This window comes from Chinchilla lanigera, unplaced genomic scaffold (assembly GCF_000276665.1).
Source record: "Chinchilla lanigera isolate Chin_1 unplaced genomic scaffold, ChiLan1.0 scaffold00094, whole genome shotgun sequence".
In the NCBI taxonomy this organism is placed as follows: domain Eukaryota; kingdom Metazoa; phylum Chordata; class Mammalia; order Rodentia; family Chinchillidae; genus Chinchilla; species Chinchilla lanigera.
Window position 1 is genome coordinate 6,337,311 of NW_004955495.1, and position 27,883 is coordinate 6,365,193.

Below are 27,883 nucleotides of genomic sequence, written 5' to 3' on the forward strand. Positions count from 1 at the left end.
GAAGCTTTTCCTGGGGAGGGGGTGCAGCCAGGGCCTGTCCCCTCCCTTCTCAATTAAGCTTTCTTTGGAGGGGGTGCTTTGCAACCCTTGGACCTGTGGATTTCCTTGGCGTGGCACTTAGGGGTCCGGGTCTTCAGAGTGCTGTGACAGCCGCTGGGGAGTCCACCACTTTCCCTTGGGGCAGGTCCTTGGCCAGCCCTCCCTAGGGGGCGGGTGGCATGTGGGTCGTTGGAACTGAGAGATTGTGACCCCCCTGCTTCCATTTTAATAAGTGGGTCCCAATCCCTGGGGTTCCTAGGAGGAGTTGACATTTATATCCTCCCCCATTGTTAGGCTCCCCTGGGCTCTAGGGAGGGGGCTCCAGAGAACCCAGACCTGGGCATTCCAGATCAGGAAGGGACTTGGTTTGGGGACCCACTTTCCCCAGACCCTCGGCCCTATTCCACCTTGTGCACTGGGGCCGCAGTTACTCAAATCTTCTTTTCCCCCCCTATTTCTCTGTGTGTGTCTATGCATTCCTGCATCTCCCTGGGTCTGCCCTGTCCCTGTCACCACGCAGGGCTGTGTCTAGGCCTGGGGGTCCACCCTGGTTCCTGCCAAAGGATGAGCCAGCCCCAGAGGATGGCGCCAGTGGGCACCGACAAGGAGCTGAGCGATCTCCTGGACTTCAGCATGGTGAGCCTAGCCCTCCCTGCTGGGCAGCCTGGCCTCCCTCCCCGGCCCACCCCACCCCCCTGCGAGTCTCGGCAGTGTCTTTTTTCTTCAGTCGGGTTTTATTGATACAGTTTAGGTATAATCATGTTTGTCCCATAGAATTCTTTTTCTTCCCAATGCCTCCACCATTCTTTGGTTTGTTTTTAATTTTTGGTACTGGAGAGCATACCTAGGGCCTTCACTCAACTAGATCCCCAATCCTTTTTTATTTTGAGACAGGTTTCACTGAGTTGCCTAGGCTGGGCTGAAGCTTGGAATCCTCGTGTCTCAGCTTCCCAGGGTGCTGGCCTGACAGGCCTGTGCCGCCACCGGCTCTTTGACTCTTTTTTTCTTTTTGTGGTATGCGCATTCTAGGAAAGTGTTCGCCACTGTGCTACACCCCTGGCCTGACAAGTTTTTAAGGGGAAAGCAATGCCCGCCTCAGGCACCCTGCGGAGGTATCGGAGCCCTCAGCTTTTGGAGTGGGAGGTCCCTGGGGTGGAGTCAGGGGAGTCGGCGTATCTGTGGGAGAGTGAGCAAAACCACGGTTTTGCTCAGCCATAGAATGGGTGCATCTTGCACTTTATAGATGGGGAGACTGAGGCCCAAAGAGAGGAGGAGGAACTGCCTCCAGCTTGTGCGTGGGGCTGAGCCCGTGGCTGGCTGTGTGAGCAGACCGTAGCTGTGGGTCTCTGGCTCCACTGCAGGGGGTGCGGGGGGAAGCAGGGAATCCCTGGTTCGAGCTGACCCACGCAGGGGACCCTTGGTGAGGGGCCAGTGCTCCCACCCTCTGTGGGCGAGGAGGAAGGAGCTGATACGGATAATCCCGTGTCACACTTGATGGCTGTCTGGACTCAGTTGCCGGAAGCTCAGGCGAGTGGGGGCCCTGGAGTAGGGGTCACAGCAGGGGCCCTGGCTGCCCTGTCCCTGAGTCACCCATTTCCAGTCATAGACACGTGTGCTCTGCGTGCCGGCTCCCAGGGTCACACAGCCCCACTGAACCTGGTGAGGCTGAGAAGCTGGAGCCCTTGTGGGTACCAGGAGGCCGAGACCATTGTGGAGGCCCCAGGCCCTCAGTTTACCCACCTGTGCAGTGGGGCCCCTGTGGTAGGTGGCAGAGGGGTTGTTAGCGTTTCCTTGAAAAACCCAAGAATGGTAGTTTTTTCCTCTGACTCAGATGGGGATGTTACCTTACATCCCAGTCCATGTGCCCTGGCCCGTGCCACTGGGGTCTGAAAGGGCCCAGGGCACTTCCGGTCTGAGTGACACCCTCCCTAGCATGAGGCCCTCAGACCAAAACCCTGCGGAAAAACACGCCTGGGCCAGCGCTGAGCAGCCGTGCTCCGGAAGGGCCATGCTGGTATTTTTGAAGCCCTGTTTTATTTTTGCCTCCCCGGCTGAGTAACCAGGAGCACTGTTCGGGTGTTTTTTTGTTAAACTGACAAGTCACAGTCTATTGGGCCGGAACAGACCAGCTTGGGGGGCAGAGTTTACCCTGCAGCCTCTACCATCACTCCCTCTCTTGCCCAGAGGGTCCCCTGCCTCCCCAGGCCCTAGGTGAGAACCCGAGGGGAAACTGAGGCCAGCCCTTCCCTGTGCCCCCATCTGCGATAAGGGGAAACTTTACTGGCCAGGTCGGCGAGCAGGGGCAGCCCCCCGCCTGGTTCTGCTCAGGTCCCTGCCTGCCTGCCGCACTGAGCACCTGGCCCAGGACAATGGTCTGAGTTGCTTCACGGAATCGGGCCTTTTGGTCTGAGACAAAGATGGAAAAGGAACTACTAAAAGGGACCAGGTTCACAGAAGGTAGGAAAATTGGGACGGTCAAAGTCAGTGCAGGGCCGGGGATGTAGCTCAGTGTCACAAGCGCAAGCCCAAGGTCCTGAGTTCAATTCCCAGTTCCAAAACAAAGCACAAATTCAGTGCAAAGGAGAGCCGGGCATGGCGGTGCACGCTTGTAATCCTGGCACTGGGGAGACTGAGGCAGGAGGCCCACTGAGAGTTTGAGGGTGGTATGAACTATACAGTGAGTTCAAGCCCAGTCTGTACTACATAGACCCTATCTCAAAAAACAAAGTCTGCAAAGGAGAAAACCCACACCGTTAAAGTCCTGTCAGTGTTTCAACCTGGACCTGAGCTTCCTGGCGAAAAGGGAAAACAGAGCCAGGTGTGGCGCACGCCTGTCCTCGCAGCTCTCCGGGGCTCAGGCCGGGGGATCGCAGGTGTCAGCCCTACCCGGGCAATGAGCAAGACCTTGTCTCAAAGAATGAAACAAAAGGGCTGGGGACGCAGCTCAGCATGCAGGCCCTGGGTTCCATCCCCACTGCTACCAGCTAAAGGTGGGGTGAAGGTGTTAGGGACCAGTGGGCGCTGGGCTGGCAGCTAAATGACGCCCTCCATGGGTCTAGGGCAGTCCCTGTACCCCTGGGTATTCACACCCAGCACCCCTAGGCAGGTGGCGCAGGAGGCTTGTGTATTTTCACAATGCGCCATGTGGCCAGAGCCCTCAGTCTATTTAGCAGAAGAGGAAACAGGCTCTGAGAGAGGGGAGTGGGCTCAGTTGATCATGGGGCCCCCAGGGCCCACAGGACATGGCCCAGCACCCCCACCCCCACCCGGTGACAAATGCCAGGTCAGTGGAGCTTCCGCTGCCGTTGAGGACCCAGAGAGAAGTGGGATCCATCTGCTTCCCCAAAGGGTCTGGGTGCTTCAGGCCAGACCCTCCCCCAGCGCTGGCCTCAGTGTCCCGATGGGAGAGCCACTTTTCTCAGCTGGGACAGTTCCCATTTGACACATGAGCACCATAGGATTTGCAAGACGGCACCCTAGAAAGAACCTGACTGCAGCCTGGATACCCCAGAGTGGGCTCGCCTTCCCCTTCAGGAGAATGCAGCACTGTACTTTCTGAGACCACTGAGTCCTGGACAAGGATGCTGAGCATATCCCTCCTGGCTGTCCTGGGAAGGTCTTGGGAGCAGCAGGGCTGGCTTGTCCCAGGCAGCCCTCGGCCCGATTTCAGCCGAGTAACCACTGAGGCCCTGAGCAGACTGAACCTCTCAAAACGATCCCTGGGGCAGGGCTGGGCCAGGTTTGTTTTTTCTGTGGTGAAAGCGTTTGTTGATGTTGGGACTTTCCGGTTAATGCAGCTCTAAGCTGTTTAATCTTTAGGGACTTAGCGCCCTGGGGACAGTGAGCCAGAGGGAGGGGGCAGGTGGCCAGTGACAGGCCCACACCCTCAGCTACCAAGCGAGTGCTGCCCTCCCGGATCTCCAGCTTCCTTTGGACATCTGCGCTCCATCCCCACCTGTTGCTCTGAGCCTCAGTTTCCCATTCTGACAGACAACCCACATTTGACCTGTGGAGTGTGGCATGCTCACTGAAGACCACACGGGACACCTGACCTGTAACCACCTTCCTTGAACTCACAGCCCTGGGAGGCGCTGGGGCCCGAGGGTCCTGTTGAGTGTGGCACTCGCTTTCTTAAGCTGGGGAGGAAGGAGGACTTGTATCACTGCCTGTGTAGGCACCCCTCCCGAGGAAATAGTCGTCTAGGTCTTCTCTTTCTTTCTCCCTGGGTTTGAACCCAGGGCCTTGGGGCTGAGCTATATCCCCAGCCTGCTTTATCTTTTGAGACAGAGTCTTGCTAAGTTGCCAATATTGGGGTTAAACTCTAAAACTTCCTGCCTCAGCCTCCCAGAGCACTTGAGATGACAGGTGTGTTCCACGGTGGCTGCCACCTGCAGTCTTCTTTTTTGAGACAGGGTCTCACTGTGCAGTCCAGGGTGGTCCTGAACTCACTGTGTAGCCCAGCCTGGCAGCAGTCCTCCTGCCTCAGCCTCTTGAGTGATGGGGTTATAGGTGTGTACCACCATACCCGGTTTCCCACAGGGTCTTAAGGTTGCCCTGAACACCATGGCTGCGGGTGGGTGGGATGGACACCCAGGTCCTCTCTCCACACTGTCCTGGCATCTCTGCCTTTCCCCACCCTGGTCGCTGGCTTCCTTGGCTGAACCCCCTTTCGGGATGGCAGCCTTGGAGTTGAGGTTGTGGCTGGGCTGGGCTGAGGCACACCTGCTCAGACCTCAGACCCGGTGTTCCAGAGAGCTCTACCCCTGCCTCACACCCCATGAGGCACAAGGACTATAGCTTTGGGCTCCTGTCTGCCCACACTCACTGCTGTCCCTCTCTGTCCCTGCAGATGTTCCCACTGCCTGTGGCCAATGGGAAGGGCCGGCCCACCGCCCTCGCTGGAGCCCAGTTTGGAGGTTCAGGTAGGACTGAGCTTCCCTTGGGGCATTGTGGAGTGATTGTTGGGGGGCTCGGCTCGCACAGGGTGGCCTGGCAGATGAGCCCCATTGATGCACAGTGTCCCCTTGGGCCAGAGCAGCTTGCCATCTCCTCAGAAGCCCCATGATTCCTAGCTTCCCCAATGCTGGGGATGGAACCCAGGGCCTTGGCACTGAGTTACAATTCCCTCCCTTTCTGTTTTTTTATTGATTGATTGATTGATTGATTGATTTTTTTTGTCTTTTTGAGACAGGGTCTCACTATGCAGTTCAGGCTGGCCTTGAGCTCACTTTGTAGCCCAGGCCCACCTCAAACTCACAGCGATCCTCTTGCCTCAGCCTCCTGAGTGCTGGGATTACATGCATGCGCCACCACACCTGGCTCCCTTTTTATTTTTTATTTTAAGACAGGGTCTCACTAAGTTGTCTGGGCTCAAACTTGCAGCCCTCCTGCCACCGCTTCCCAGAGTACTGGGATGACAGGTGTGTATCACCACACCTAGCTTCCCTGCATGTTTTGTTGGGCTTTTTGACACAGGGTCTCAGTATATAGTACAGGCTGGCCTTGAACACACTAGGTAGTGCAGGCTGGCCTCAAACTCATGATCCTCCCTGCCTCAGCCTCCCGAATGCTGGGACCCTGGCTGTTTTTGTTGATGGATGTGTTAGGTGCCTGCTGTGTACAGAGCCTGGCCCTGAGATGAGCAGCCATCCTGTTCCTGCAGTTGAGGGGGCTTCCTGAGGTCCGAGACTTGGCTCCCTGAAACGGAAGCTTGCCAGGCAAACCGAGCAAGTCAGTTAAAGTGGCAGAGCCCGTAGTGGGCTGGATGGGCAGGGCTGAGGGCCAGAGAGTTGGTGGCAGGAAGGTGACAGGACCTGGTGCTGAGTAGCAGGGTTGTGGGCTGCTTGGGGCGGGACAGAGGAAGTGCGGGCCCAGGGAGGTGGGCAGAGGCCGGCTAGGGCATGTGGTGTGAGGGGGTCCTCAGGCGGGCCGAGCAGCCCTTCGGGGAGGGCCCTCTGTACATGGGTAGCAGGAAGCTGGAGGGTGGTGAGCAGAGGTCAGTGTGCAGGTGAAAAGGTGGGCACAGCCGTGCCCTGAGGCCTGGGTCAGAGTCCATGTACCTCCGGCCCCTTTTGGGCCTGCATAGCTTCCTGGGGGCTCAGGGTCTGTCTCCCCGCTGTGTCCTTTCTGTCTCTGGGATGGGATGGGATGGGATGGGATGGGAATTGAGCCTGAGACCCCAGGGGTGACCACAGGGCTCAAGCAGAAGGACAGGTATCCTGAGGGTGGTGAGCGGTCTCGTGTCTTTGTACCCTCAGAGAGGACCATGGCAGTGCCCCTCCTCCCTAGCCTTTCCCTTCTGGCTGAGGAAGTGGCCTTGCGCTGGCCAGGCGCTCCCTGGGGCATGGAAATCCCCGAGGCCCCCTGTACCCCGGAAGCAGCCCACAGAAGAGAGGGGGTGATGCTTCTTGCTGGGAGCAGGGGCTCAGAACTCTGCACTGTTCCCCTCGTCCCCTGGCCTCAGCCCAGTTGGGCCGCAGTGTCCTCTCCCTTCTGGGTCTTCCACAAACCCCCATGGCCAAAGCCATGGTGTGTGGGCTCGGGGACACTGCTGCCTGGCTGCGGCTCTGCCTCCCCAGATGCCTGGCGTGGTGCAGTCAGGGACCCGGTGGACTTGTGTGGATTGATGTTTGTGGCTGCTCCTGGCCTAGTCCCCCTAGTGCAGTAGATCCGAGGGCTCAGGGATCCCCTTTGGCTCTGGCCTGGAGGGAGGTGGCGTTGTTGGTCCCTGCTCTGTGATTCGCCCCAGAGACAATAGGGAGCTGGGAGCCTTAAGACCTGCACTGCCTCTTTCTTGGTATGGCTCACCACAGGTGACAGCACGTCTCTGAACCAGGGCCGTGTGTCTGGAGAAGGCGTGTGGGTCCTTGGGCGGGCAGGGCCGTGTGCGGTGAGGCATGGGTATCTGGGTCCCCAGGCTGAGCTCAGGTCCCCCTTTCTGCCCTTGTAGAGCAAGGGCCTGGGCAGGGAGAGCCCGAGGGGCAGGGTCTGATGGTGGCCGCTGACCTCCCGAGGTCACCAGCGCAGAACTGTCTCTCCTGAAGCCTCTGTACTTTCGTGAGCCCATAGGGGCACAGCCCCCTTCCTTCGGGATAATGACTGACATCAGCATTGTGGCGGAGTCCCAGATAGTTTGAGGGAAGTCACTGTGCCCTTGCCCAGCCCCATGGTGCCATGCCTGTACCTGCCATGGGTGGGAGGCCCCCAGTGTGGGTGCAAGGTTCTGCAGGGCTTTACCCCACAGGTAGAGCCCTGGCAGCGTCACCATGGCACTGCCGGTACCCCATCCCTGGAGCCCCTGATCTGCCATTTGTCTGTGCCACACAGCATGCTTCCTCTGAGGCGGGCACTGTCACTACGAGCTGCTCTGCAGAATCCGTTGTGGACTGAATCAGTACTTTGCTCCTTTTTTGTTTGCTTCTCATTACTGCATATTGATAGGGACTGATGGGTTGACTGATTGATTTTTTGTGTGTGTGTGTGGCATTGGGGGTGGAACCCAGGGGCGCTCTACCACTGAGCTACATCCTCGGCCCTTTTTTTTTTTTTTTTTTTTTATTTTGAATGGCTCTTGCTTAGCTGCCTACACAGGGCTTAAATTTGAGATCCTCCTGCCTCAGCCTCCCAAACAGCTGGGGTGACAGCCGACAGGCACCACCGTGACTAGCAGTTTGTTCCCTTTTATTGTTGCTTGATCAGCTATTCAACAGCCACATAATATAGATCAGCAACTTGCCAGGCATCGTGGTGCGGGCATGCCATCCCAGCAGGAGGTCCTGGCAGGAGGCTGAGACAGAAAGATTGTGAGTTTGAGCCAAACCCAAGCAACTCAGCAAGAACCAGTCTCAAAAGCAAAATCAGAACAACTTGAATCGGCATTTCTTAGGCACTGTGTCAGGTGCCAATCTTGGATCATCTTCTGAAACTGTTCAGTGAGTGACACAGGTGTTGTCCCTGTCATGATAAGCTGACTGCTGTGCTTGTTGATTGGCCAGTGCTCTTTACAGAGGACTAGCCCCAGCCTTCAGGTTCGCACCATCAGAGCAGGTAGGATAAAAAGAAGTGTGGAGAAGCATTTCAGTTAAGAAGTTAGCCAGCAGCAGAGTAAAGGACAGGCAGTGTTCATGGTTTGAAGCTTCTCTGAGCCCTTTCAAAGTTGCCAAGTTAGCTGTGAATTTTATCTTTTAAATTTTTCTCCTAAGTACCGCAGTTTTACTCAGGTGGTTTTGTTTTTCTTGTTTTGTTGTTGTTTTATTGGTCTTTTGTTTGTTTTGTTTTGCTTTTGGTCCCCCCCGCCACCAGGAATTGAACTCAAGACCTTGCGCTTGCCAGGTAGGCACTGTGCCACTGAGCTAAATCCCCAGCCCCTGTTTTGTTTTGTTTTATCTTTTTGAGACAGAGTCTCGCTCTGCAGTTCAGGCTGACCTTGAGCTCACTTTGTAGCCCAGGCTGGCCTCGAAGTCACAGTGATCCTCCTGCCTCAGCCTCCCTAGTGCTGAGATTACTAGCATACGCCACCACGCCCAGCTTGGTCTTGAACTCTCAGCCAGCCTCCTGAGTGCTGAGATTACAGGCGTGCACCACCATGCCCTGCTGCATCTGCTCAGTTTTATTCACTGTATCTTTGTGGGGTTTTGTTTTTGTATTTGCTGTACCCAGGCCCTTGTGCAGGCTGGGGATCTTCCCTACACTGAGCTGCACACCCAGCCTTTTTTTTTGTTTTGAGACAGGGCTGATTGGCCCAGGCTGACCTCAAACTTGTGATCCTCCTGCCTCAGCCTCCCCTGTAGCTGGGGTTACAGGTGGGTGGCACTGCACCCAGCATGCCTTGTTTGTGTTTTTGTTTTGGGGTGCTGGGGACAGAAGCCAGGGTCTTGAGTATGTTAGATGAGTGCTCACCATTGAGCTGCATCTTGGCCCATACCCTCATACTTGTACAAGGCACTGAATGACTTGGACTTGCAGGTGGTCATAGTTGCTTGCAGAGAAGTTTACACCGGCCATCTTGGCATTTCCTTGGTGCTGTTCTAGGGTGTTTCTCCTTGTCCACCTCCAGGCATCATTGTTTGCCTGCCTTGGATTTGCAGGTAAATGGCCCTCTTGCTCTCCCTGTGGCCTCCCCTCTACCCCCCTCCTATGCTTCCGGGGTGACCGTGGGGACTCCTCCCTGGGTCACTGGACTCCTTAGAAGCTGCTCGGTCTGCAAGCCCAGAGCGGGCTGTGGATTGCAGATAGGCCTTTCTGTCTGTCTTTATCTGGTCAGGCCCTGTGCCTTGGGCCTGTCTGACCTTCTTGGTGAACATTGCCCTGCACCCCCAGGCGCCGCGTCCCACTTCCCACAAATGCTTTCTCCCACACACGACCACCTTGAAGCATCTGCAGAGGTGCCAGGCATGGTGCTGTGCACCTGTCATCCCAGCTACTCAGGAGGTTGAGGCAGGAGGATTGCAAGTTCGAGGCCAACCTGAGCAACTTAGCAAGACCCTGGTTCAAAGAACGAAACAAACAAAGCTCGTTCATTTTAGCCACGATTTAAAACAGAACTCCTAACCTGTGAAGTCCCCGCTACCGTCTGAGCCTGTGTCCTGGTCCTCACAGCTTCCTTCCCGTTCTGTCCCTTTGCCCTTGATGCCGCTGCCTCTTGCTTTATCTGTTATATTGATTTTCCTTGCAAGGACTCAGCCTGATTGGGGAACCGATATTTTTCTATTGACTGCCTGCTTTTCCTTTTCTACTTTGATCTTAGTCCTTCCTCCTCTTAAGGGTTTTTTCCACCCCGAACCCAAGCTTAAATTGAACACCTTTTTTTTTTTTTTTTGGCATTTTTCCGGTACCGGGAATCGAACTCACGACCTTGCACTTGCCAGGCAGGCGCTGTGCCACTGAGCTAAATCCCCAGCCCCTGGGTTTTTTTTGTTTTTTTTTTTTAAACTCTGTTCTCTTTCATTTAGTAATTGGGGTGCTGAGGATTATACATTTTCCTCTGGGTCCCAGGTAGCCACATCCCATGGGTATCAGTAATATGTGTTTTCTGTATATGGTAGATACTTAAGTAGCTTTTTAAAATGTTGGGAGTTGAGTTTTATTGGAAATTTATGAATTCCATGTTTCAAGTGGAAAGTTGGTTTATTTATTTATTTATTTACTTTTTGAGGTGGGGTCTCCTTACGAAGTTCAGGCTGGCTTTGAACCCACTAAGGAGCCCAGGCTGGCCTTAAACTCAGTGATCCTCCTGCCTCAGCCTACCGAATAGTGGGGAACACAGCCATCTGCCACCATGCCTAGCACTGTTTAGTGTTTTAGGTGGGATCATGGTGTGTCACAGTGATGGTAGTGGTCATAACTGTTACTTGCTCCTCTATTCATGGGGCATTGGTCCCAGGGGACACCAACGTCTGTGGGAGCCTCCAGTCCCTTGTGTAGAATTGCCTGGTGTTTGCACAGAACCTGCCCCGTCATTCTGCAGCATGGGAGTCGTCTTAGGAGGACTCCTTGTACCTTGGTCTATTGAATTTTTCCTGAATATTCCTCATCCTAGCTTGGCGGACACCTCAAATGAGGCACCTGCAGATGTGGGCTAGCTGTGGTGGTACACGACTGTCATTCCAGCTACCTGGGAGGCTGAGGCAAGAAGATTGAGGATCATAAAACCAAAGCCAGCCTGGGCAACTTAGCAACCTTGTCTCGGTTTGTTTTTTTTTTTCCCCCCCTTTTTTAGGCAGGGTTTCGCTATGTAGTTCAGGCTGATACTGAACTCACTGTGTAGCCCACGCTGGCCTCAAACTTGCAGTAATCCTCCTGACTCGGCTTCCTGAGTGCTGGGATTACAGACCCACACCACCATGTCTGGCCTGGTCTTAGTTTTTTAAAAAAGGGGCTGGAGATGCAGCTCATTGGTACAGGCAGGGCTGGCTCTCGTGTCGGAGGGAGAAGAGAGGGGATGAGGAATTTGGTTTTCTGCTGAGAGCCTTGGGAGCCATGGAGGGATTAGGAGCAGAAGGGGAAAGTTTGGCTTCTGAAAGACCCAGCAGGCTTCCCAGGCACAACATCCTCAGGGCCCTGACCGGAGGCTGCTGCCAGGTGCCTGACCCAGGGCTGTAGCTGTTGGTGAACCACCATTTTGAGGCAGTGAGTTGGTGAGAGGAGCGGACAGGACCGAGCCCGGGGAGAGGGCTTCCTGCATCGTCTTGCCCTGTGTCTTGCTGTCCTGCACTGAGGTCTGTTGATCGCGCACTGCAGTCCTCTGCGCCGAGGCAGCCTGTCTTCTAACGGGCCAGAGAGTGGTGATTTCATCTGTGTAGCTGAGGATGTCCATCACAGCGACTCAGCTCCACCACCGCCCGGTGAACATGTGGACTAGGTGCCAGTAAAACTTTTTTTTCCTTTTTGCAGTACTGGCAATGGAACCCAGGGTCTTAACACTGAGCCACATCCCCAGCCCTTTTTTCTTTAATTTTGAAATTTGAGACAGGGCCTTACTAATTTGCTGAGTGGCCCAGGCTGAGTTTGAGCCAGTGCTGATCCTCCTGCCTCAGCCTCTTGGATGCTGGGATGACATGTGTATCACTGTGCTCAGCTTGATTAAACCTTATTCACGGAAAAGAATGTGTGGCGTGGACTTGGTCTGGAATCTGCCATCCCTGGGCACTTGGCCTGAACTAGGATTTACTGAGGGGTTCTGAAGCCCACTTCCTCCTTTAGGAAGGGAATATCGGCCCAGGCCAGCCAGGAGTCACGCAGGAGGAGGTGACCCTGAGGGGACATGGGAGCCTCCCTGCTGCCACAGGTTATTTTTGCAGCTCCCTGGGCGGTTGGCAGCTCTGTGCCCTCCCAACCCCTGTGACTCCAGTCAGAACCTCAGTCTCCAGTGTGAGCCAGGCCTCAGGCCCGGTCCCTGGGTGACTTTCTGAGCTGTCTTCCCCACCCCTGCTACCCAGACTTCCAGCACTTAAAAAATCACAGGAAAATGGTACCCAACTCTGATCATCTTATTCTATTAACATGTTTTAATTAGTGTACAAGGAAGGGTGGTGTAATAAATATTCATGTGGGTTATTAAAATGCATAATTAATTAGTGGGGATTTTAATATCTGGATTGGTGGAGGAGGCGCTCCTAGTTTTGTCCCTTCTAGAAAGGGAAGGATGAGGGCTGACTGAGGAGTGTGCCAAAGGGCACAGCAGGGGAGTGCCAGGCTCGAGGGCTCCCTAGGGCTGGCCTAGGGCATGGTTGTGAGAAGGAGTTAGGTCGTCCTTGCCCAAGGGTCGTGGCCCCTCCAGAGCTCACTGCAGATGTCGCTGGTATGGCTGCACCAGAGTACAGACCGTCTTGTGTCCCTGGCTGTCCAAGGGGGCTGTCACCAGCAGGGAGGGATGTGGGCAGGTATTTGTTTATTTTTGGTATCAGGAATCCGAACTCCGGACCTTGTGCTTGCCAGGCAGGCGCTGTGCTGCTGAGCTGTATCCCCGGCCCAGGGGTAGGTAGGTGTTTAAAGGACATGAGAGTCACCCAGCCAGTCTGCCGCTGCCTCCCTAGGAGCCCAAGGGGGCGATCCAAGATCACCATACAGATACTCCTAAACTGGGCGACAGATGCCAGGCAGACTCCAGGCACTCCTGCCAGTCCCTGCTTTCCCAGGCAGGCTCCCAGCCCCCACCCATAATCATGCTGGAAATTTTTGATTTGAAAGCAAAATCTAAATGAGACATGAATATTCACTAGACTTAGAGATTAATATGCATAATTATGCAAATTAGACAGCAATTAAACACCAATTCTCCTGGGAGAATGATTAACACAAGGCACTGAAATAAAACGAGGTTTGAAAGACTTGAGGGTGGGCGGGGAGCACTGGGCCCTGAGGGAGCTGGGCCAGGGGCTTGGGGAGCCTGGGTTGCCGGTTGGGACGCAGACACCCCCGGCCTGTGAAGCAGGGTCTGTTTGTGACCTCATTTATGGTGAGGCGGGGACCCAGGCACACCGTGGGCCTGGCTGAGGGGTCCCAGGACCGCACTCCTGCTCTGCAGAGAACTGCACTCTGGGGCCCCAAAGGGAGATGAGGCCCGACAGGGAGCCAGGCGGCCTGCCGTGGGGGAGCAGCGGGGTCTGCTGCTGCCTGTGCCTGCTCCGGGAGATAAGGCTCCACCCGCCTGCCCTACTCCTGGGGAAAACCTTGTCCCCACAGGGCAGGGCACAGCCACCGGGGCTCTCCTTTTGTTGCTCTCCAGCCACACCGAAAGGTGGGAAGGGTGGGTAGTCCACGGGCCCTAAGGGCCGCCCTACATCTCTGCCAGCAGCAGTAGGTTGACTGGAAGGGAGCCACACACCCCACTTTCCAGGGACTGGAGTTCATTATTCATTACCCAGTCTTTGAGGCCCTGTGAGCCTTTCTCAAAGGATCAACAGAGTGCGTCTGAAACACATGCTCCAGCCCTGTGTGATCAAGGGTAGGCCAGAGCAAGAATCCCAGTATGGCCTGGGATATAGCTCAGTGGCACAAGCACCTGCCTGGCAAGCACAAGGTCCTAAGTTCTATTCCCGGTACCAAAAAAAAAGAATCCCAGTATGAGAGTAAAGGCATAAAGGCTTTCCTCAGAATGGGCACAGAGGCTGAGACTTTGACAGATGGTTAGGAGTTCACCAGCAAAGAAAGCTGGAGAGCAAATCACCAAATTACAGGCCTATAGATACTACCTGGGATGTCTGGAACCCTGGCTCCTGACTGTGCTGTCCATACCAGCTGGGTTGGGTGCTTGCTGGGCTACGGCTTCACAGGGCTAAGGGTGGCTGCTGATGCTCCTTTTGCCCTGCAGGTCTTGAGGACCGGTCCGCCTCAGGCTCCTGGGGCCCCAGTGACCAGAACAATTCCTCTTTCGACCCAAGCCGGGTGAGGAGTGGGTTCCCCTTCCTGTGATTGGGGGTGGTGGTCAGGGAACAGTGTCTGGGGGCTCTGGGCTTGAGACCCAGGTTAGTGTCCTGGGCCTGGCACTAGTAGCCCTTGCCCTGCTGTCTCCCCAGAGCTACAGCGACAGTGCCCACTTCAGTGACTCACATGGTGGCATCTCAGCACCCGCCTTCCTGGGATCCGGACTTGGAGGTGAGTGTGGCTCAGCTGGCCCTGCGGCCCTGGGGCGCCAGCCATCGTGGGGATACCTGTACGGGTGAACACAGCTCCCTGTGACTTGGGCTTCCTGTGCGCATGCTTGTGGGGCCTTGCCTGCTTCCTGGGTGGGCACTGCTCAGGCATCTGGCCGCCCAGGTTGGAGTCTGGCTCTGCGAGGCGGAGCCCATTTGCACCTGGTTGTGGCCCCTGGATGGTCACCATCTTGCCAAGGCAGGACTAGCTCCATGCATGTCTGAGCATCAGTTTCCCTCCCACGGGACAAGGTTCCCCCAGACCTTCCTAGCGGTCCCCAGCATCGCCCCCGCACCAGCCCACCTGCAGAGGCTCCCAGCATCTCACAGATGGGCAGATGAGCCTGGGCCTCCATTCCTCCTGCCAGAGACCCTAGGACCCCAACTCCTGCCGGTTGATGTGGTCAAGGCCGGGAGCCCTGAATGCGCGGCTGGGCTTAGCCGTCAGTGCTCGGCATGGACTTTGTTTGTTTGGTTTTTTTTGTTTGTTTTTTTTTTTTGTTTTTCTCCGGTACCAGGAACCGAACTCACGACCTTGCGCTTGCCAGGCAGGCGCTTTTGCCGCTGAGCTAAATCCCCAGCCCCTCGGCATGGACTTTGTATCGTCGGGGAAGCTGAGGCCCAGGGGACCCTGAGGGGCAGCCCAAGCCCAACCAGCACTGGCAGTCAAAGTGGGAAGCATGTGGCATGGGAAGAGGGAGGGGCAGGCGCGGCTGGGCACCCATGGGAGCTCTGTGCCCATTTCTGACAGGCCACTGTCACCCAGGGAAGTGTTTGCACCCGGGGCTGCCACGTCCCTTCCGCCGCCCATTCCTCCCCCCAGCTCCTGCCTGGCTTCCTGCTGGCCTGGGGGCCCCTAGGCACCTCCCGTGTGGCAGTCTCCATGGCCGTCTGGTCAGCAGAGCCTGAACCCAGCTGTGTGCTGGGCTGGTCCTGCTGCCTGCTCCATGCTGGGCCCTGCCCAGGGCAGGCAGGGTCCCTGGAGCCATGGAGAGGGGCAGCCCCAGCCTCTGGCCTGCCTGGTCCTCTGGCTGGGTACTGGGAGAGCGTGTGTGGCTGCAGGGAGCGCAGCTTCTTGTCCCACCTACCCTTATGTCACTGGGCAAGACGCGGTGGCAAAAGCCAGACTCCAGCGGTACTCGTTCTGGGACTCTGATTCTTTCAAATTAAATTAGGAGTTAGATTTTTTTTTTTTTTTTAAATTTTTATTTTGAGACAGGATCTTGTTAAATTGCCCAAGCTTGGCTTAAACTTCTTTTTTTCTTTTTTTTTTTTTTTGCGGTACCAGGGATTGAACTCATGACCTTGTGCTTGCCAGGCAGGTGCTGTGCCACTGAGCTATATCCCCACCCCAACTTCTTTTTTTCAAGTACACTGGTTCTTGTTTCTTTTTTCCTGTCAGATTTTATTGGTACGCTTTAGGTATATGTAATGATCACATTGATCATAGCAGATGTGTGCGTGTGGGTGATACAACTTAATTTCTTTCCCATTGCCCAGCCCTCCCTTCAGCCCTTCTCCTCTCCTCATTTACGAAGGCTTTGTTTCCATTCTTTCCTCCTTCTCTCACTTTTTTTTGTCTTTACGTTCCCCCTACTTTCTGGGCTGAGGTGGAATCTCAGTGTTGTTTTCATTCGCGTTGCTCAAATAACCAGTCATGGTGAAAGTTTTTCCTATATTTATTTCTGTTTGTACGTCATCTGAGAAGCGTGTTCATCTTAGATACCCATTTTAGGATTGGGTTTTTGAATGTGAGGAGTCTGATTTTTTTGATTCTTTATATATTCTAGATAGGGATCTTTTGTCTGAGGAATGGCTGGCAAATATTTTTTCCCACACTCTGGGTTGTCTCTTCACACTGTTGGTTGTTGATCTGGCAGTATAAAAGCTTTTTAATAAGATGAGACCCCAGTTGTCATTTGTTTGTTTGTTTTGTTTTGTTTTTCTTCCGGTACCAGGAATCGAACTCACAACCTTGCGCTTGCCAGGCAGGTGCTTTGCCGCTGAGCTAAATCCCCAGCCCCCAGTTGTTATTTGTGGTAGTTCCTGTGTGATCAGGGTTCTGTTCATAAAGTCTTCGCTTACATGAATGTCTTCAAGAGTTTTACCTTATTCTATCTTCCAGCAGATTTAATGTTTCTGTTTTAATATTTAGATTTTGATCCATTTCGATTTTAGTTTAGTGCAAGGATATAGGTCTAATTTTAATCTTCAGTATGTGGAAAGCCAATTTGCCCAGCACCATTTATTAAAGAGGCTATCTTTCTTCCAGTGAAGGGGTTTGGCACCTTTGTCAAAGATAAGGTGGCTGAGTATGTCTGGAGTTGTTTCTGCATCTTTTAATCTGTTCCATTGAACCTGGGGTTGGGCTTAAACTTTTTTTGAGGGGGTGGCTTAAACTTTTGATCCTCCTGCCTCAGCTTCTCAGAGTGCTGGGCGCAGCTAAGAGGGTTTTGTTCCTTGTTTGAGCATTATTCAAGTGAGTGGATCTAGCTCTCCAGCTCCTCCCTCCTGACAAGGCTTGTTTACCATTTTTTGTTAAGTTTAATGCCCAGTTTTTCTTTTAAATTGTCTAAATTTGGGGGTTTATTTATGTATTTATTTTTGGGACAGGGTCTCACTATGTAGTTCAGACAGCTCTTGAACTCACTACATAGCCCAGGCTGCCCTCAAATTTGCAGCAATGCTCTTGGCTCAGCCTCCCGAGGCTTGGGACTGCAGCCTGCACCACCACAGCCTGCTGTGCCCAGTTTTAGTCCAAAGGAGGCTAATAGCTCAGGTACCGATTAACCTCAGGATCCCGTGTCAAGTGTGGCTGGATCCAGGCGTCCTGCAGTGACAGAAGTCTGTCTGCACAGAGCGTCCCCCACAGCCCCGCACCTTGCCTGCCCCTTCTCGCCCACTGGCTTGAATCAGCACCTCCAGGAAGGTGCTCGTGGCTTAGCATGGGATGCATGTTGGGTCACAGAGTGACCACTGGCCAGAAAGCAGAGGTGCCCCATTGCCCAGGCCCTGGGCGGGGAGTGAGCTGGTAGGATGGAGACTCGAGCACTGGGTCACTGCGTGCACAGCACAGGCTCCGACAGAGGCCCCAGACCCATCCCTGGGACAGGAAACAGGCTGGGCGAGGGCAGGCATGGCTGTGAGAGACCAGGGCAGACGGCATTGGGCTGCCCTGCTCAGGTTTGCAGACAGCTCTGTGTCGGGCTGGTCTCCTGATGGCCCAGGGACCCTGGCGTCCCCCACAGGCTCTAGGTAAATAGGAGGCACCCAGGCAGGCAGGGCCCTGCGGCATCGGCCCTGCTCCCATCTTCCGCTCTTACTGAGGGCCTGCTGTGTGCACCACCCTTGGGGTCTGCTCAGGTGACCTTTTCTCTCCCTCCAGGCAAGGGTGGCGAGCGGGGCACATACGCTGCCTTCGGGAGAGAAGCGGGTGTTGGCGGCTTGACACAGGTGAGTGCACTGCCAGCCGCTCTGCTCCTCCTGGTCCTCCCTTCTTCGTTTTTTTTTTTTTTCTTCCCTTCTACTTGCTGTACCTGAGGACTGAACCCAGGGCTTTTGCACCGAGGTCCATCCTGAGCCCTTTTTCATTTTGTATTATGAGACAGGTCTCTAAGTTGCTCAGTTGCCTGGGCCGGACTGGAGCTTGCCATCTTCCTGCCTCAGCCTCCCACTGTGCTGGGCTGACAGGCACTCACCACCAGGCCTGTCTGTTTCTGTGTTGTCCTCACGGAGATGACAGCATGGCCTGAGCTGTGCAGTGCCTTGGATCCCAGAACAGGGCAGGTGTCATGAAAGGCAGCGCACAGACGGGCCAAAGAGTTGCCCTCTTGGCTGGGCTGGTGGCCCTGAGGGACGTCCGACTGGCCCGGAGCTTTGCAGTGGTGGGTTTCATGACAAACTGGCCAGCCCAGTGCCCCCATGACCTGTCCTCCCCCTAGGCTGGCTTCCTGCCGGGAGAGCTGGCCCTGAGCAGCCCTGGGCCGCTGTCACCCTCGGGCGTCAAGGGCAGCTCGGCGTATTACCCCTCGTTCCCCAGCAACCCCCGGCGGAGAGCCGCGGACGGCGGCCTGGGTAAGTGGGGTGGGCTGTGGCAGGTAGGACGGGGCTGCCGGGCGTCACTGCGTCTCTTCCTGGTAGCCAAGGAAACAGGACAGAGTTGTCACTCACACTTACCTTAAGGCCCTGGCCAGTCCCGGGTGGGAGGGACAAAGAAGAGCAGATACGGCCGAACCTGGTGGTTCCTGGTAGTCCCAGCCCCCAAGTCCCCTGGAGCCCTGAGCCGTTGCAGGGTCAGGTTCCCAGGAGCTTTGTTATGTTGGTGGTGGCCACAGACACTGGCTCTGGTTCCGGGTCCCCGTGCCCCTGAGCCCAAAGCCAAAGGCGCTGTCACTCAGAGACAGATGTTCTCCCACACATGGGGTCCTCTGGCTGGTGTCTGGTAGCCTCTTTGTGCCGCTGAGGGGCGTTGCTGCTGGAGCAGTTTAAACAGCGAAGTCCCCGTGGGCGAGCGCAAGGGGCCCTGCATGGGTGCCCAGTTTGCAGTGGGAGCAGCACAAAGCAGCTGTGCCCGGCCTCATCCCACCTCAGCAGGACCTTGACATCGGGGACTCACGCTGCCTCTCTGCGCCTGTCCCTGAGTGGTGGGGAAGGGAGCTGTAGTGCCAGCTCAGGGTACCAGTTGGACTGGGCAGGTGGCCTTGCAAGCACAGATCCCATGAAGCATAGGGCCGGGTGTGTGACATTAGAGTGACCGTGGGTGGCCCTGTCCTCATGGGGTTTTCCGGGCCCATGAAGGGAGCCCCCAGTAGCTGAGCCACATGGCGGGCACGTGGTTCCCGGGGGCAGCACAGGGACTGCCTAGAGCAGTGGGCAGCGAGGGCAGCCACAGCGACGGTAACTCCTCTTCTGCAGAATCACAGCCCAAGAAGGGCCGGAAGGTCCCACCCGGTCTTCCTTCCTCGGTGAGTAGGGGGCCCAGGGGACCCTGTGCGTCTTTGACCCCAAGGCTGGGGTCTCCCTGTGGAGGGCACAGCAGCCTGGAGCGTGTCCCCCAAGGCCTGGTCCAGGCCTGAGGAGCAGCAGGGAAGCCCGGCCTAGGTCAGGTCCAGCCGTCATCTCTCGCCATACTTGACCCTGTGTCCTCCGTGTGAGCGGGGGCTCAGCAGCAGGGCACCCTGGGGACACTGTGCTGTCCCTCTTCCCCCAGGTTGAGCCGTGTCCCTGCCCCATTCCTGCCTTGTGCTTGGTCAGGATCAGGGTGACAGCCAGGCTGTTTTAGGGACTCTAGTTGTCAAGATTCCTGTTGTCTCCCTGCCTCCTTCAGCTGTACCAGCCAGCCAACTGGCATTAACTGGACCCCATCACTGGCCTCTATTGAGCCCACCCTGCACTCCAGGCAGCAGTAGACGCCCTTTGACCAGGGGTGCCCTTTGACCCGCCTTGGTCAGCCATGTTCAGGCATTTCTCCAGGGCCCTGCCCGAGACCGCGAGTCTGTGTGATCCGGGCTTAAGGTCGGGAGTTTACTTACAGTGGAGGATCTGAAACAGCATGACAAAGGAGAGCAGAAAGTGTTAGAGCTGGGACTTTGATGGGTCAGTAGGAGTTTGCTGAAGGAAAGAAGAGCCGTTCTGGGCAGAAGCCAGTTTCAGCCCTCAGGTGCCAAGAGGCTAGAACTTTGAAGGGAAGGAGGCAGGAAGAAGTGGATGGAAAAGTAAGAGGAGAGGGACTCAAGGAGGCCCAACAGCACCTCCGGCTCTGGGGCAGGGGCTGGGATGTATGCAAACTTGGGATGTCTTACAGGGGAAGGGGAGGGGCAGGAAGTGGGTTGGGTAGCTGTCACTTGGTGGCAGGGCGAGGATGAGGCAGGAGGGCTGGCCGCAGCCTCCTGCCTGAGTGCACCCCTGCTCGCCCGCAGGTGTACCCCCCCAGCTCAGGTGACGACTATGGTAGGGACGGTGCCTACTCCTCTGACAAGACCCCAGGCAGCGCCTACCCCACCCCCTTCTACATGGCAGATGGCAGCCTGCACCCCTCAGCAGAGCTTTGGAGCCCTCCAGGCCAGGTGGGCTTCGGGCCCATGCTGGGCGGTGCCTCGTCCCCCCTACCCCTGGCGCCTGGTGCGAGCAGCGCCGTGGGTGGCAGTGCATTCAGCGGTCTCCAGCAGCCCGAGCGCATGGTAGGCTGAGTGGGAGGGCAGCTGGGGGGATCCCCGTCTTTCTGATGGTCCCCGCTTCCTGACCAATCCCTGCCTGCGCAGGGCTACCAGCTGCACGGAGCCGAGGGAAATGGTACCCTCCCAGCTGTGGCCGCCTTCTCGGGGCCTGGAGCCACCTATGGCAGCGTCCCCAGCCACACGCCGCCCGTGACTGGGGCCGACAGCCTCCTAGGTACAGGACCACTGGATGGAGGGAGTAGGTGCCGGGGTGTGCACTGGGCCCACCCTGCTGTCGCCTGAGGACCCACAGTGGTCCCCAGTGCCTCATCCCAGGGAGGCAGATGTCATAGGTTCCAGCAGCCACCAGACCTGGGGCAGGGCACCTCTGCCCACCGCTGGCTCGGGCAGCTGTGTACAGGAGTGGGCCCTGTCACCCGGGTGTTTGGGCCTGCTGCAGCCGCAGAGGCTGGGCCTCACCTCTCTCCACCCACAGGCTCCCGTGGGACCTCGGCCGGCAGCTCCGGGGACGCCCTTGGGAAGGCCCTGGCCTCGGTGAGGCAGGGGCCCTGGGGGCCGGGGAGGGCTGTGACCCACCACATAGCCCTACCCTAACCACCACCCTGCCCTGTCCCCATGCAGATCTACTCCCCAGACCACTCCAGCAGTAACTTCTCTCCCACCCCCTCGACGCCTGCGGGCTCCCCACATGGCCTGACTGGTAAGTGGGCAGCCTGGGGTCCTGCAGTGAGCTCACGTCCTCTGGGCCATCCAGGCTCTTGAGGAGGCGGCCATGGCTGTTCTCATGCTGTGCCATCCTGGCGGAGCCTGGGCCGGTGGGTTCACAGTGCTCCGGGGTACAGGCGGGCGTGGTGGTCCACACCTACCATCCCAGCACTGGAGGTGGAGGCTGGGGGACCGCAGGTCCATCCCCTGCTGCTCGCAGATGCCTCCCTCCCTGCTTCTGCGCCCGCAGCCCTTCCGCTCACACCCCTCCTGTTGCTTCCAGGGACGTCGCAGTGGCCCCGAGCAGGAGCCCCTGGTGCCTTATCGCCCAGCTACGACGGGGGACTCCATGGCCTGGTGAGCTTCTCTGCCTGCCTTGAGGCTGAAGGTGGTCAGCTGTGTCCACCGTGTCCCATGAGGGCACCCTCAGGTTCCTGTGACCAGCAGGGTTGCCGTGGGACATGTGGCCTTTGACAGGATGACTAGAAAAGGTGGCACATGCCTGTGATCTCAGCTGCTTGGAAGCCTGAGGCAGGAGGATCCCAAGTTCAAGTACGAGGCCAGCCTGGACAAGTTAAGGATACACCATTCTGAAAACCTAAAAATGTCAGGAAGGGTGCAGTGGCCATGTGCTGTGTGCGGACCGGGCTGTGTGGTGGGTCCTGCACCCAGGCCCTCACGCCTGCCCCCCACCTGCAGAACAAGATGGAGGACCACCTGGACGAGGCGATCCACGTGCTCCGCAGCCACGCCGTGGGCACAGCAGGCGACATGCACAGCCTGCTGCCCAGCCATGGCGCTCTGGCCTCGAGCTTTGCTGGCCCCATGCCAGTAGGCGGGCGCCACGCAGGCCTGGTGAGCAGCAGGGAGGGCAGGGCAGAGCAGGGAGGGTGGCTGGAGGCTGGACCCTTGTCGCTACTATATGTGCCCCCTGCCCTTCCTCCTGCAGGTTGGGGGCGGCCACTCTGAGGATGGCCTTGCGGGCAGTGCCAGCCTTCTGCACAGCCATGCGGCCCTGCCCAGCCAGCCTGGTGCCTTGCCTGACCTCGCGCGGCCACCAGACTCTTACAGTGGTGAGTCCCACGTCACTAGCTTTGACCCTCACAGGTCCTGCAGGCTTGGAGCTGCAGCTGGGGAAACTGAGGTGCGGGACCACGCCAAGGCACCCGGGACCCAGCGGGGCAGGTCTGGACCGGCTCCTGCACAGCATGGGTGGGAGGGTGGCTCTGGCTCTGGTGGAGCTGAGGTGCGAAGCCGTGGCTGTTTACCGTGTTGGGTACAGGGGGACAGCAGGCCTGGCGTCTGCCGTAGCGATAAGCTTTGGGGGCCGTGCCCATGCGTTCACTCTATATGATGCAGCTCACTGTGGGTACGGGATGGGTGTGGGTGCATGTGCGGTGCTGGATGCTGGTGCTGTTCTGGGCTCCAGAAGTAGAAGCTGGGCATGGTGGTGCACCCGTCATTCCTTCACTCTGGAAACCTGGGGCAGGATCACCAAGTTTGAGCCAGCCTGGGCATTTCAGTGACATAGTGAGGTCCTGTGTCAAAATAAAAAGGGCTGGGGGCGCAGCTCAATATGAAGGCCCTGTTAAAATGGGGGGGGTGTGGGAATTGGGCCGCTTAGCTTCAGTGGTGTCCGGGGGGGGGAAAAAGGGAACATTCGGCACAGGTTGGGAAGGGCTGAGAATGGGCAGTACCAGCGGGAAGGAGTCCCAGGCAGAGGGCATGGCCTGTGCAAAGGCCCTGGGGCAGGACAGGCTGGCATGTTGAGACCCATGTGGCTGGAGCAGAAAGAGAAGAGGGGGAGGTGGGGAGGGGATGGGCAGGTCTTGCGGGGCCATGCAGGCTGCAGGGAGGACACTGGCTGTGGCCCTGAGGGAGATGAACGCCATGGAGGGCCGTGGGCAGAGGAGCTGACTCCGGTGCTCTCCAGTAGCTGTGGGGAGGACACTGTAGCAGTTGCTTGGAGACGTGCGGCTGTCAGGAGGAGGGAGCTCCTGGTGCGGAGGGTTGGAGGTCCGAGGTGCTGCCCGGCATCCTGAAGTGCCCAGAACGACCCAGGCCCAACGTCAGCAGTGCTAGAGGGTCCTCTGGCCTTAGCCCTGCAGCACAGGCGCCATCTGGCCCCTTCCTCGCCTACTGCTTGTCTCTTGCACCCAGGGCTAGTTCCATGGCTGGCATTTTGCTGAGGGCATCTGAGAGGTGCATTCAGTGTGGCTGAGAGTCCTCCGACCGTGCTTTCTAGTTCTTAGGTGACTGCAGCCGGTTTTCCGCCTGCGTCTCCGGGGTACACCGCCTACCACTGCTTGTCCTGGCTGAGGTCAGCTTCCCTCTGCTGTGTGCAGTGCGCGTCCCCAGGTCACCTGTAGGAGGCGCTCTCCGCAGCAGGTATGGGGTCGCTGGTGCCCGCGTGCCCGCCAGAGCCGCGCTAGAAGTGGCGGTGCCGAGGAGATGCTCAGCAGCAGCGCTTGGGAATGGCTGGGCCCTCGGTTTGCCAGCTTTCGGGCTTGAAACAGTTGTTTGTTGTAGTCCAAATTTGCATTTCTTCAGTTTCTGGATGTGATGAGGGTTTCTGTGTGTTCTGCACATTTTCCTTGGGGTGCTGTCCCTGATTCTCTGTGAATCTACTTTTCTCTTACCGATGTGAAGGAGTTCTTTGCATATTTTAGAGACCAGTCCTTTGTTATTTACATGAGTGATGAATATCTTCTCTTCTGTGGCTTTTTTTTTTTTTTTTTTTTGTGGTGCTGAGAACTGAACCCAGGGAGCGTGGAAGTACGTGAGGGCCGGGGATGTAACTCAGCAGCACAGCGCCTGCCTGGCAGGCGTGAGGCCCTGAGGTCGATTCCCAGTACCAACAAAAAATAGGTGAGAGCCGGAGTCCCAGCACTCACAGGCTGAGGCAGGAGGGTCGACGTGTATTTGAGCCCAGGCTGGGCTACATATTGAGTTCAAGGCCAGCTTGAACTATATAATGAGACCCTGTCACAAAACAAGTAAAAAGGACCAGGACTGTAGCTCAGCGCAAAGGTCCCGGTTTCCGTCGCAGCACAGCCAAAATAATAATGTTGCCAGGCTCTTACTCTTTAACTGGTACCCGTATGTGGAGAGATAGAAAGTCAGTTTGTTGATCACTTTTGGGGTTTTTTCTTTCTGCAAAGACCCGGATGCTCTGGCTGGCTTGTGGCCGCAGGAGAGTCCCAGGCCATAGCCCCTGACCTAGGACTTGTTGCAGGCCTGGGCCGGGCGGGCGCCGTGGTGGGCGCGGGCGAGATCAAGCGAGAGGAGAAGGAGGACGAGGAAAACGCGGCAGCCACTGACCCCGCGGAGGAGGAAAAGAAGGAGCTGAAGGCCCCGCGAGCGCGGACCAGGTGCCAGCCCCCTGCGCCCCGCGCCCCGCGCCCCCGCCCCCAGCCGCCGCCCCGCCTCACTGTCTCCTCTGGCCCCTGGCTCCCCTCCCCCGTAGCCCAGACGAGGACGAGGACGACCTTCTCCCCCCAGAGCAGAAGGCCGAGAGGGAGAAGGAGCGCCGGGTGGCCAATAATGCCCGCGAGCGGCTGCGGGTGCGGGACATCAATGAGGCCTTTAAGGAGCTGGGGCGCATGTGCCAGCTGCACCTCAACAGCGAGAAGCCCCAGACCAAGCTGCTCATCCTGCACCAGGCCGTGTCGGTCATCCTGAGCCTCGAGCAGCAAGTGCGAGGTCAGTGGGCGCCGCTGGCGGCGTCCGCACCCCCTGTTCCGCTCGCCTCCCTGCTTTGGAGCCGCCCGCTGACTGGCCCCGCCCCGACTGGCCACACCCCCGCGCACGCACAGACCCTGGCTGCCCCTCGCGCTGACAGCCCTCCCCTCCACCGCACTCGCGCACGTTCGCACTGACCACGCCCTGCCCCTGGCCTCCGCCCCAAGCGTGTTCCCTCCCGAGGACAGACCCACCCTTCCCCCACTGACCGACTGCCCTGCACCCTGCCTGGCCTCAGCGACCCTCTGGTCTGGGGAGGACTGAACTGTGGGCTCCGCGGGCCTGGCTTTGCCTCCAGCTGCATCCCAGCACCCAGGTCGCTGACCCCTGCCCGTGCTTCCTGGGCACTAGCGCCCCCAAGAGCCCAGAGGCGCTAACTGCTGTCCAAACCACCTGGGCTGCATGTAGCACAAGGCCTCTCGAGCCTGCCTGCACCCTGTCTGTCCATCTGCTAGTGGCTTTTGTTTTGTTTCGGTTTTTGTTTTGCGGTGCCGGGATGGAAGTCGGGCCTTGTGCATGCGCCCTAGGGTCTGTGCCGCCCGTGTCGCAGGGCCAGGTGGGGATGGACGGTGAGGGCCCGCCCTGTGACTGGCTCCCCCTCCCTGCTGGCCGCTGCTTCCTTAATCCGCTCCTGCGCGTCCCTTAACTTTTCTCTCCCACAGCCACCGCCACCCTGGCTCGCAGGTGACCGCGTCGCCCGAGCGGCGTGTGTCCCGCCGCATCCCCACGCCTCCTCTCCTCTCTGCCTGTCGCTCCCCGCCGCCGCCGCCGCCTCTGCTAGCACGGCGGCCCCCCACCTCGCACTTGCTGCCAGGCTCCTCGGGGCCCCTCCCCCAGGTCCCCAGGCCTGGGGGGAAGGATAGCACCCACACAGCCGGCCTCGGGGTCTCAGTTTGGTCTGCGCGCTTGTCCTGGGCTCCGGCCGTACGGGAGGGCAGGCTGCGCAAGTGGAGCAACTGGTCGGTGCTCCTTGGTGCCGGGCTCCGGTCTGTGGGCTCCGTGGGTGATGGGCTCCAGCTCTGCCCAAGGGGAAACCAAGGCCGGGGAACGAGGGCTTTTATCCCTCTAGAGCTGCAGCTAGGAGGGGCCGAGAACGGCTGGTCCCTTGTTGCGTGTTCCCCAAAGGGCAAGTCCGGCACCTCATGCTCAGTGACCCCACGCTGTCCTGCAGGGGTCCCAGTTACGGGCTTGATAGTGAGGTCCGGGAAGGTGGCGGGAGCCCTGCTCCCGCCCAGGCCCCCAAGGAGCAGATTCGTTTTCCTGGCTCACCATCCCGGGCCCCTCGGATCCGGGTTTTGGGGACCCAGCTGCTTCCAGCAGGGCAGGTCACCTTGCGCTGTCACCCGGCCCGCTCAGTCATCAAGGGTGCTCTGGAGAGGGAAGGTCGTCCCGCAGAGGCAGGTGCAGAGCCCCGCATGAGGTCACACCCACCCTTCACCCGAGGTGTGGGAACAGCCAGGCTGGGTCTCCATGGGACAACAGCCCTTCCCGAGCAAGTGCCGCCCTTGCAGACACACCACACTGCCATGGGGTCATGTTCTCTGGGGGCCTATTTCCAGATAGAGTGTATGGTGGTCCCCAAGGTCAGTGTCATAGCCAACAGCACCCATCATGCCCCACGCTGCCACCAGCTCTTGTCCCCCACGGAGCCGCACACCAAACACTGCTGTCACCCACACCCACCATTCCTCCTACCGCTGCACCCAACACTAGCTCTCACCTACCCTGCCACCCACCCAAATGTCACCTACATCCGCGGCCACCTCCACTGACATCCGCGGATGCCCCTTCACGCCCATGACTAATGGAGGCCCCGGTGCTGTGACCCAGCAGTACGGAAGAGGTGCTGTCCTTGGAGGAGAAGGACCTGAGGGACCGGGAGAGGCGCATGGCCAATAACGCGCGGGAGCGGGTGCGCGTGCGTGACATTAACGAGGCCTTCCGGGAGCTGGGGCGCATGTGTCAGCTGCACCTCAAGTCCGACAAGGCGCAGACCAAGCTGCTCATCCTGCAGCAGGCTGTGCAGGTCATCCTGGGCCTGGAGCAGCAGGTGCGAGGTAGGGTCCCCGGCCAGCGCAGATGGATGCCCCCACCCTGTGGCCCCAGGCTCTGCCATCCCAGAGGCCACAGGACCCATGGATGGAAGCAGCTCCACCAAGCGCAGTGCCCTCTCCCCTCCTTGCACCCCGTCCCTGGCGGGTCCATTCCAAGGACCCAGCCCCACGCCTCTCTCCCTTCCCCCCAGAGCGCAACCTGAACCCCAAAGCAGCCTGCCTGAAGCGACGAGAAGAGGAGAAGGTGTCCGGTGTGGTCGGGGACCCACAGATGGTGCTTCCGGCTGCTCATCCGGGCCTCAGCGACACCCACAATCCCACCGGGCACATGTGACAGGGACGCGACGAGGGACCAGTCTTGCTTCAGGACCCCTGCGTTCAGATGTGGCCGGAAGGGTCCTGGGTTCCATCCGTGGACCCACCCCGGGGTCCACACACACAACTGCCTGGAGCCAACCAGAGCCCGTGGCTCCCGGAGGCCAGCCTGAAGGGGACAAAGGGGTCTCGGCGACCTGGCTTACTGTTGTGACCACCTCCACCCACGCTAGCTGGCCGCTGGCCCCTGGCCCCACGTATCCTGGCACTGCATCTTGGCCCCAGGGACCAGGCTAGGAGGAGCATTTTTTTCCTTTTTTTTGGGGGGGTGTTATAAACAAGACCAGAAACCGACAAAATATACACTTTGTCAGAAAAAAAAAAAATGCCTTAAGTATATAAAGTCGTGGAGGACTCGAACACATCACTCCGGAGGAGGGTGACACTGCAAAGCTGGCTTCTTCAAAAGCCATCAGCAAATCGTGCCTAAGCGTATTTTTTTTAAGGAGAATAAAATGAACATTAGTTATGAGGGTTTTTTTCTAATGTAGAAAAGAAAAATAGCAAGGATGTTGCCTTCGGTCTTTTTTTTTAAAGCTTTCTTTTGCATATGTTTTATAAGCAACAAACTTTTTTGTATGAAAGCCTCGTGTCTCTTGCTGTTTCTAGAAGTGAGCGGTGCATTTCATGATCAATCAGATTATTAAAAGTATTAAAAAGA

At 57.5% G+C, this 27,883-nt stretch overlaps 1 protein-coding gene across 5 annotated transcripts; it reads left to right on the plus strand.

Annotated features, from left to right (window-relative positions):
- On the plus strand, positions 1 to 27,883 carry Tcf3 (transcription factor 3). 5 transcript variants are annotated; one of them, XM_005405956.2, is made up of 17 exons: positions 1 to 675; positions 4,889 to 4,961; positions 13,850 to 13,923; positions 14,055 to 14,133; positions 17,557 to 17,624; positions 18,113 to 18,245; positions 19,086 to 19,135; positions 20,090 to 20,350; positions 20,432 to 20,561; positions 20,823 to 20,881; positions 20,969 to 21,047; positions 21,336 to 21,409; positions 21,752 to 21,907; positions 22,002 to 22,125; positions 24,288 to 24,423; positions 24,519 to 24,754; positions 26,624 to 26,760. In XM_005405956.2, exons 1-17 carry the CDS (start codon positions 511 to 513, stop codon positions 26,662 to 26,664), a joined length of 1,938 nt encoding a protein of 645 aa, XP_005406013.1. In that variant the 5' UTR covers positions 1 to 510; the 3' UTR covers positions 26,665 to 26,760. The 5 variants fall into 5 exon arrangements, with proteins under 5 accessions (XP_005406013.1, XP_005406010.1, XP_005406011.1 ...); XM_005405953.2 differs by lacking the exon at positions 26,624 to 26,760 and adding an exon at positions 27,039 to 27,274 and having other exon boundaries at positions 2 to 675; XM_005405954.2 differs by lacking the exon at positions 24,519 to 24,754 and adding an exon at positions 27,039 to 27,274 and having other exon boundaries at positions 2 to 675; positions 26,624 to 26,850.

Excerpts from the sequence above, each read along its gene's own strand:
- Tcf3 (XM_013505276.1), top strand. The coding sequence starts at position 511 with ATGCATTCCTGCATCTCCCTGGGTCTGCCCTGTCCCTGTCACCACGCA. Across the intron at positions 4,962-13,849 it reads AGCCCAGTTTGGAGGTTCAG|GTCTTGAGGACCGGTCCGCC; the intron begins GTAGGACTGAGC and ends TTTGCCCTGCAG. Across the intron at positions 19,136-20,089 it reads CACCCGGTCTTCCTTCCTCG|GTGTACCCCCCCAGCTCAGG; the intron begins GTGAGTAGGGGG and ends GCTCGCCCGCAG.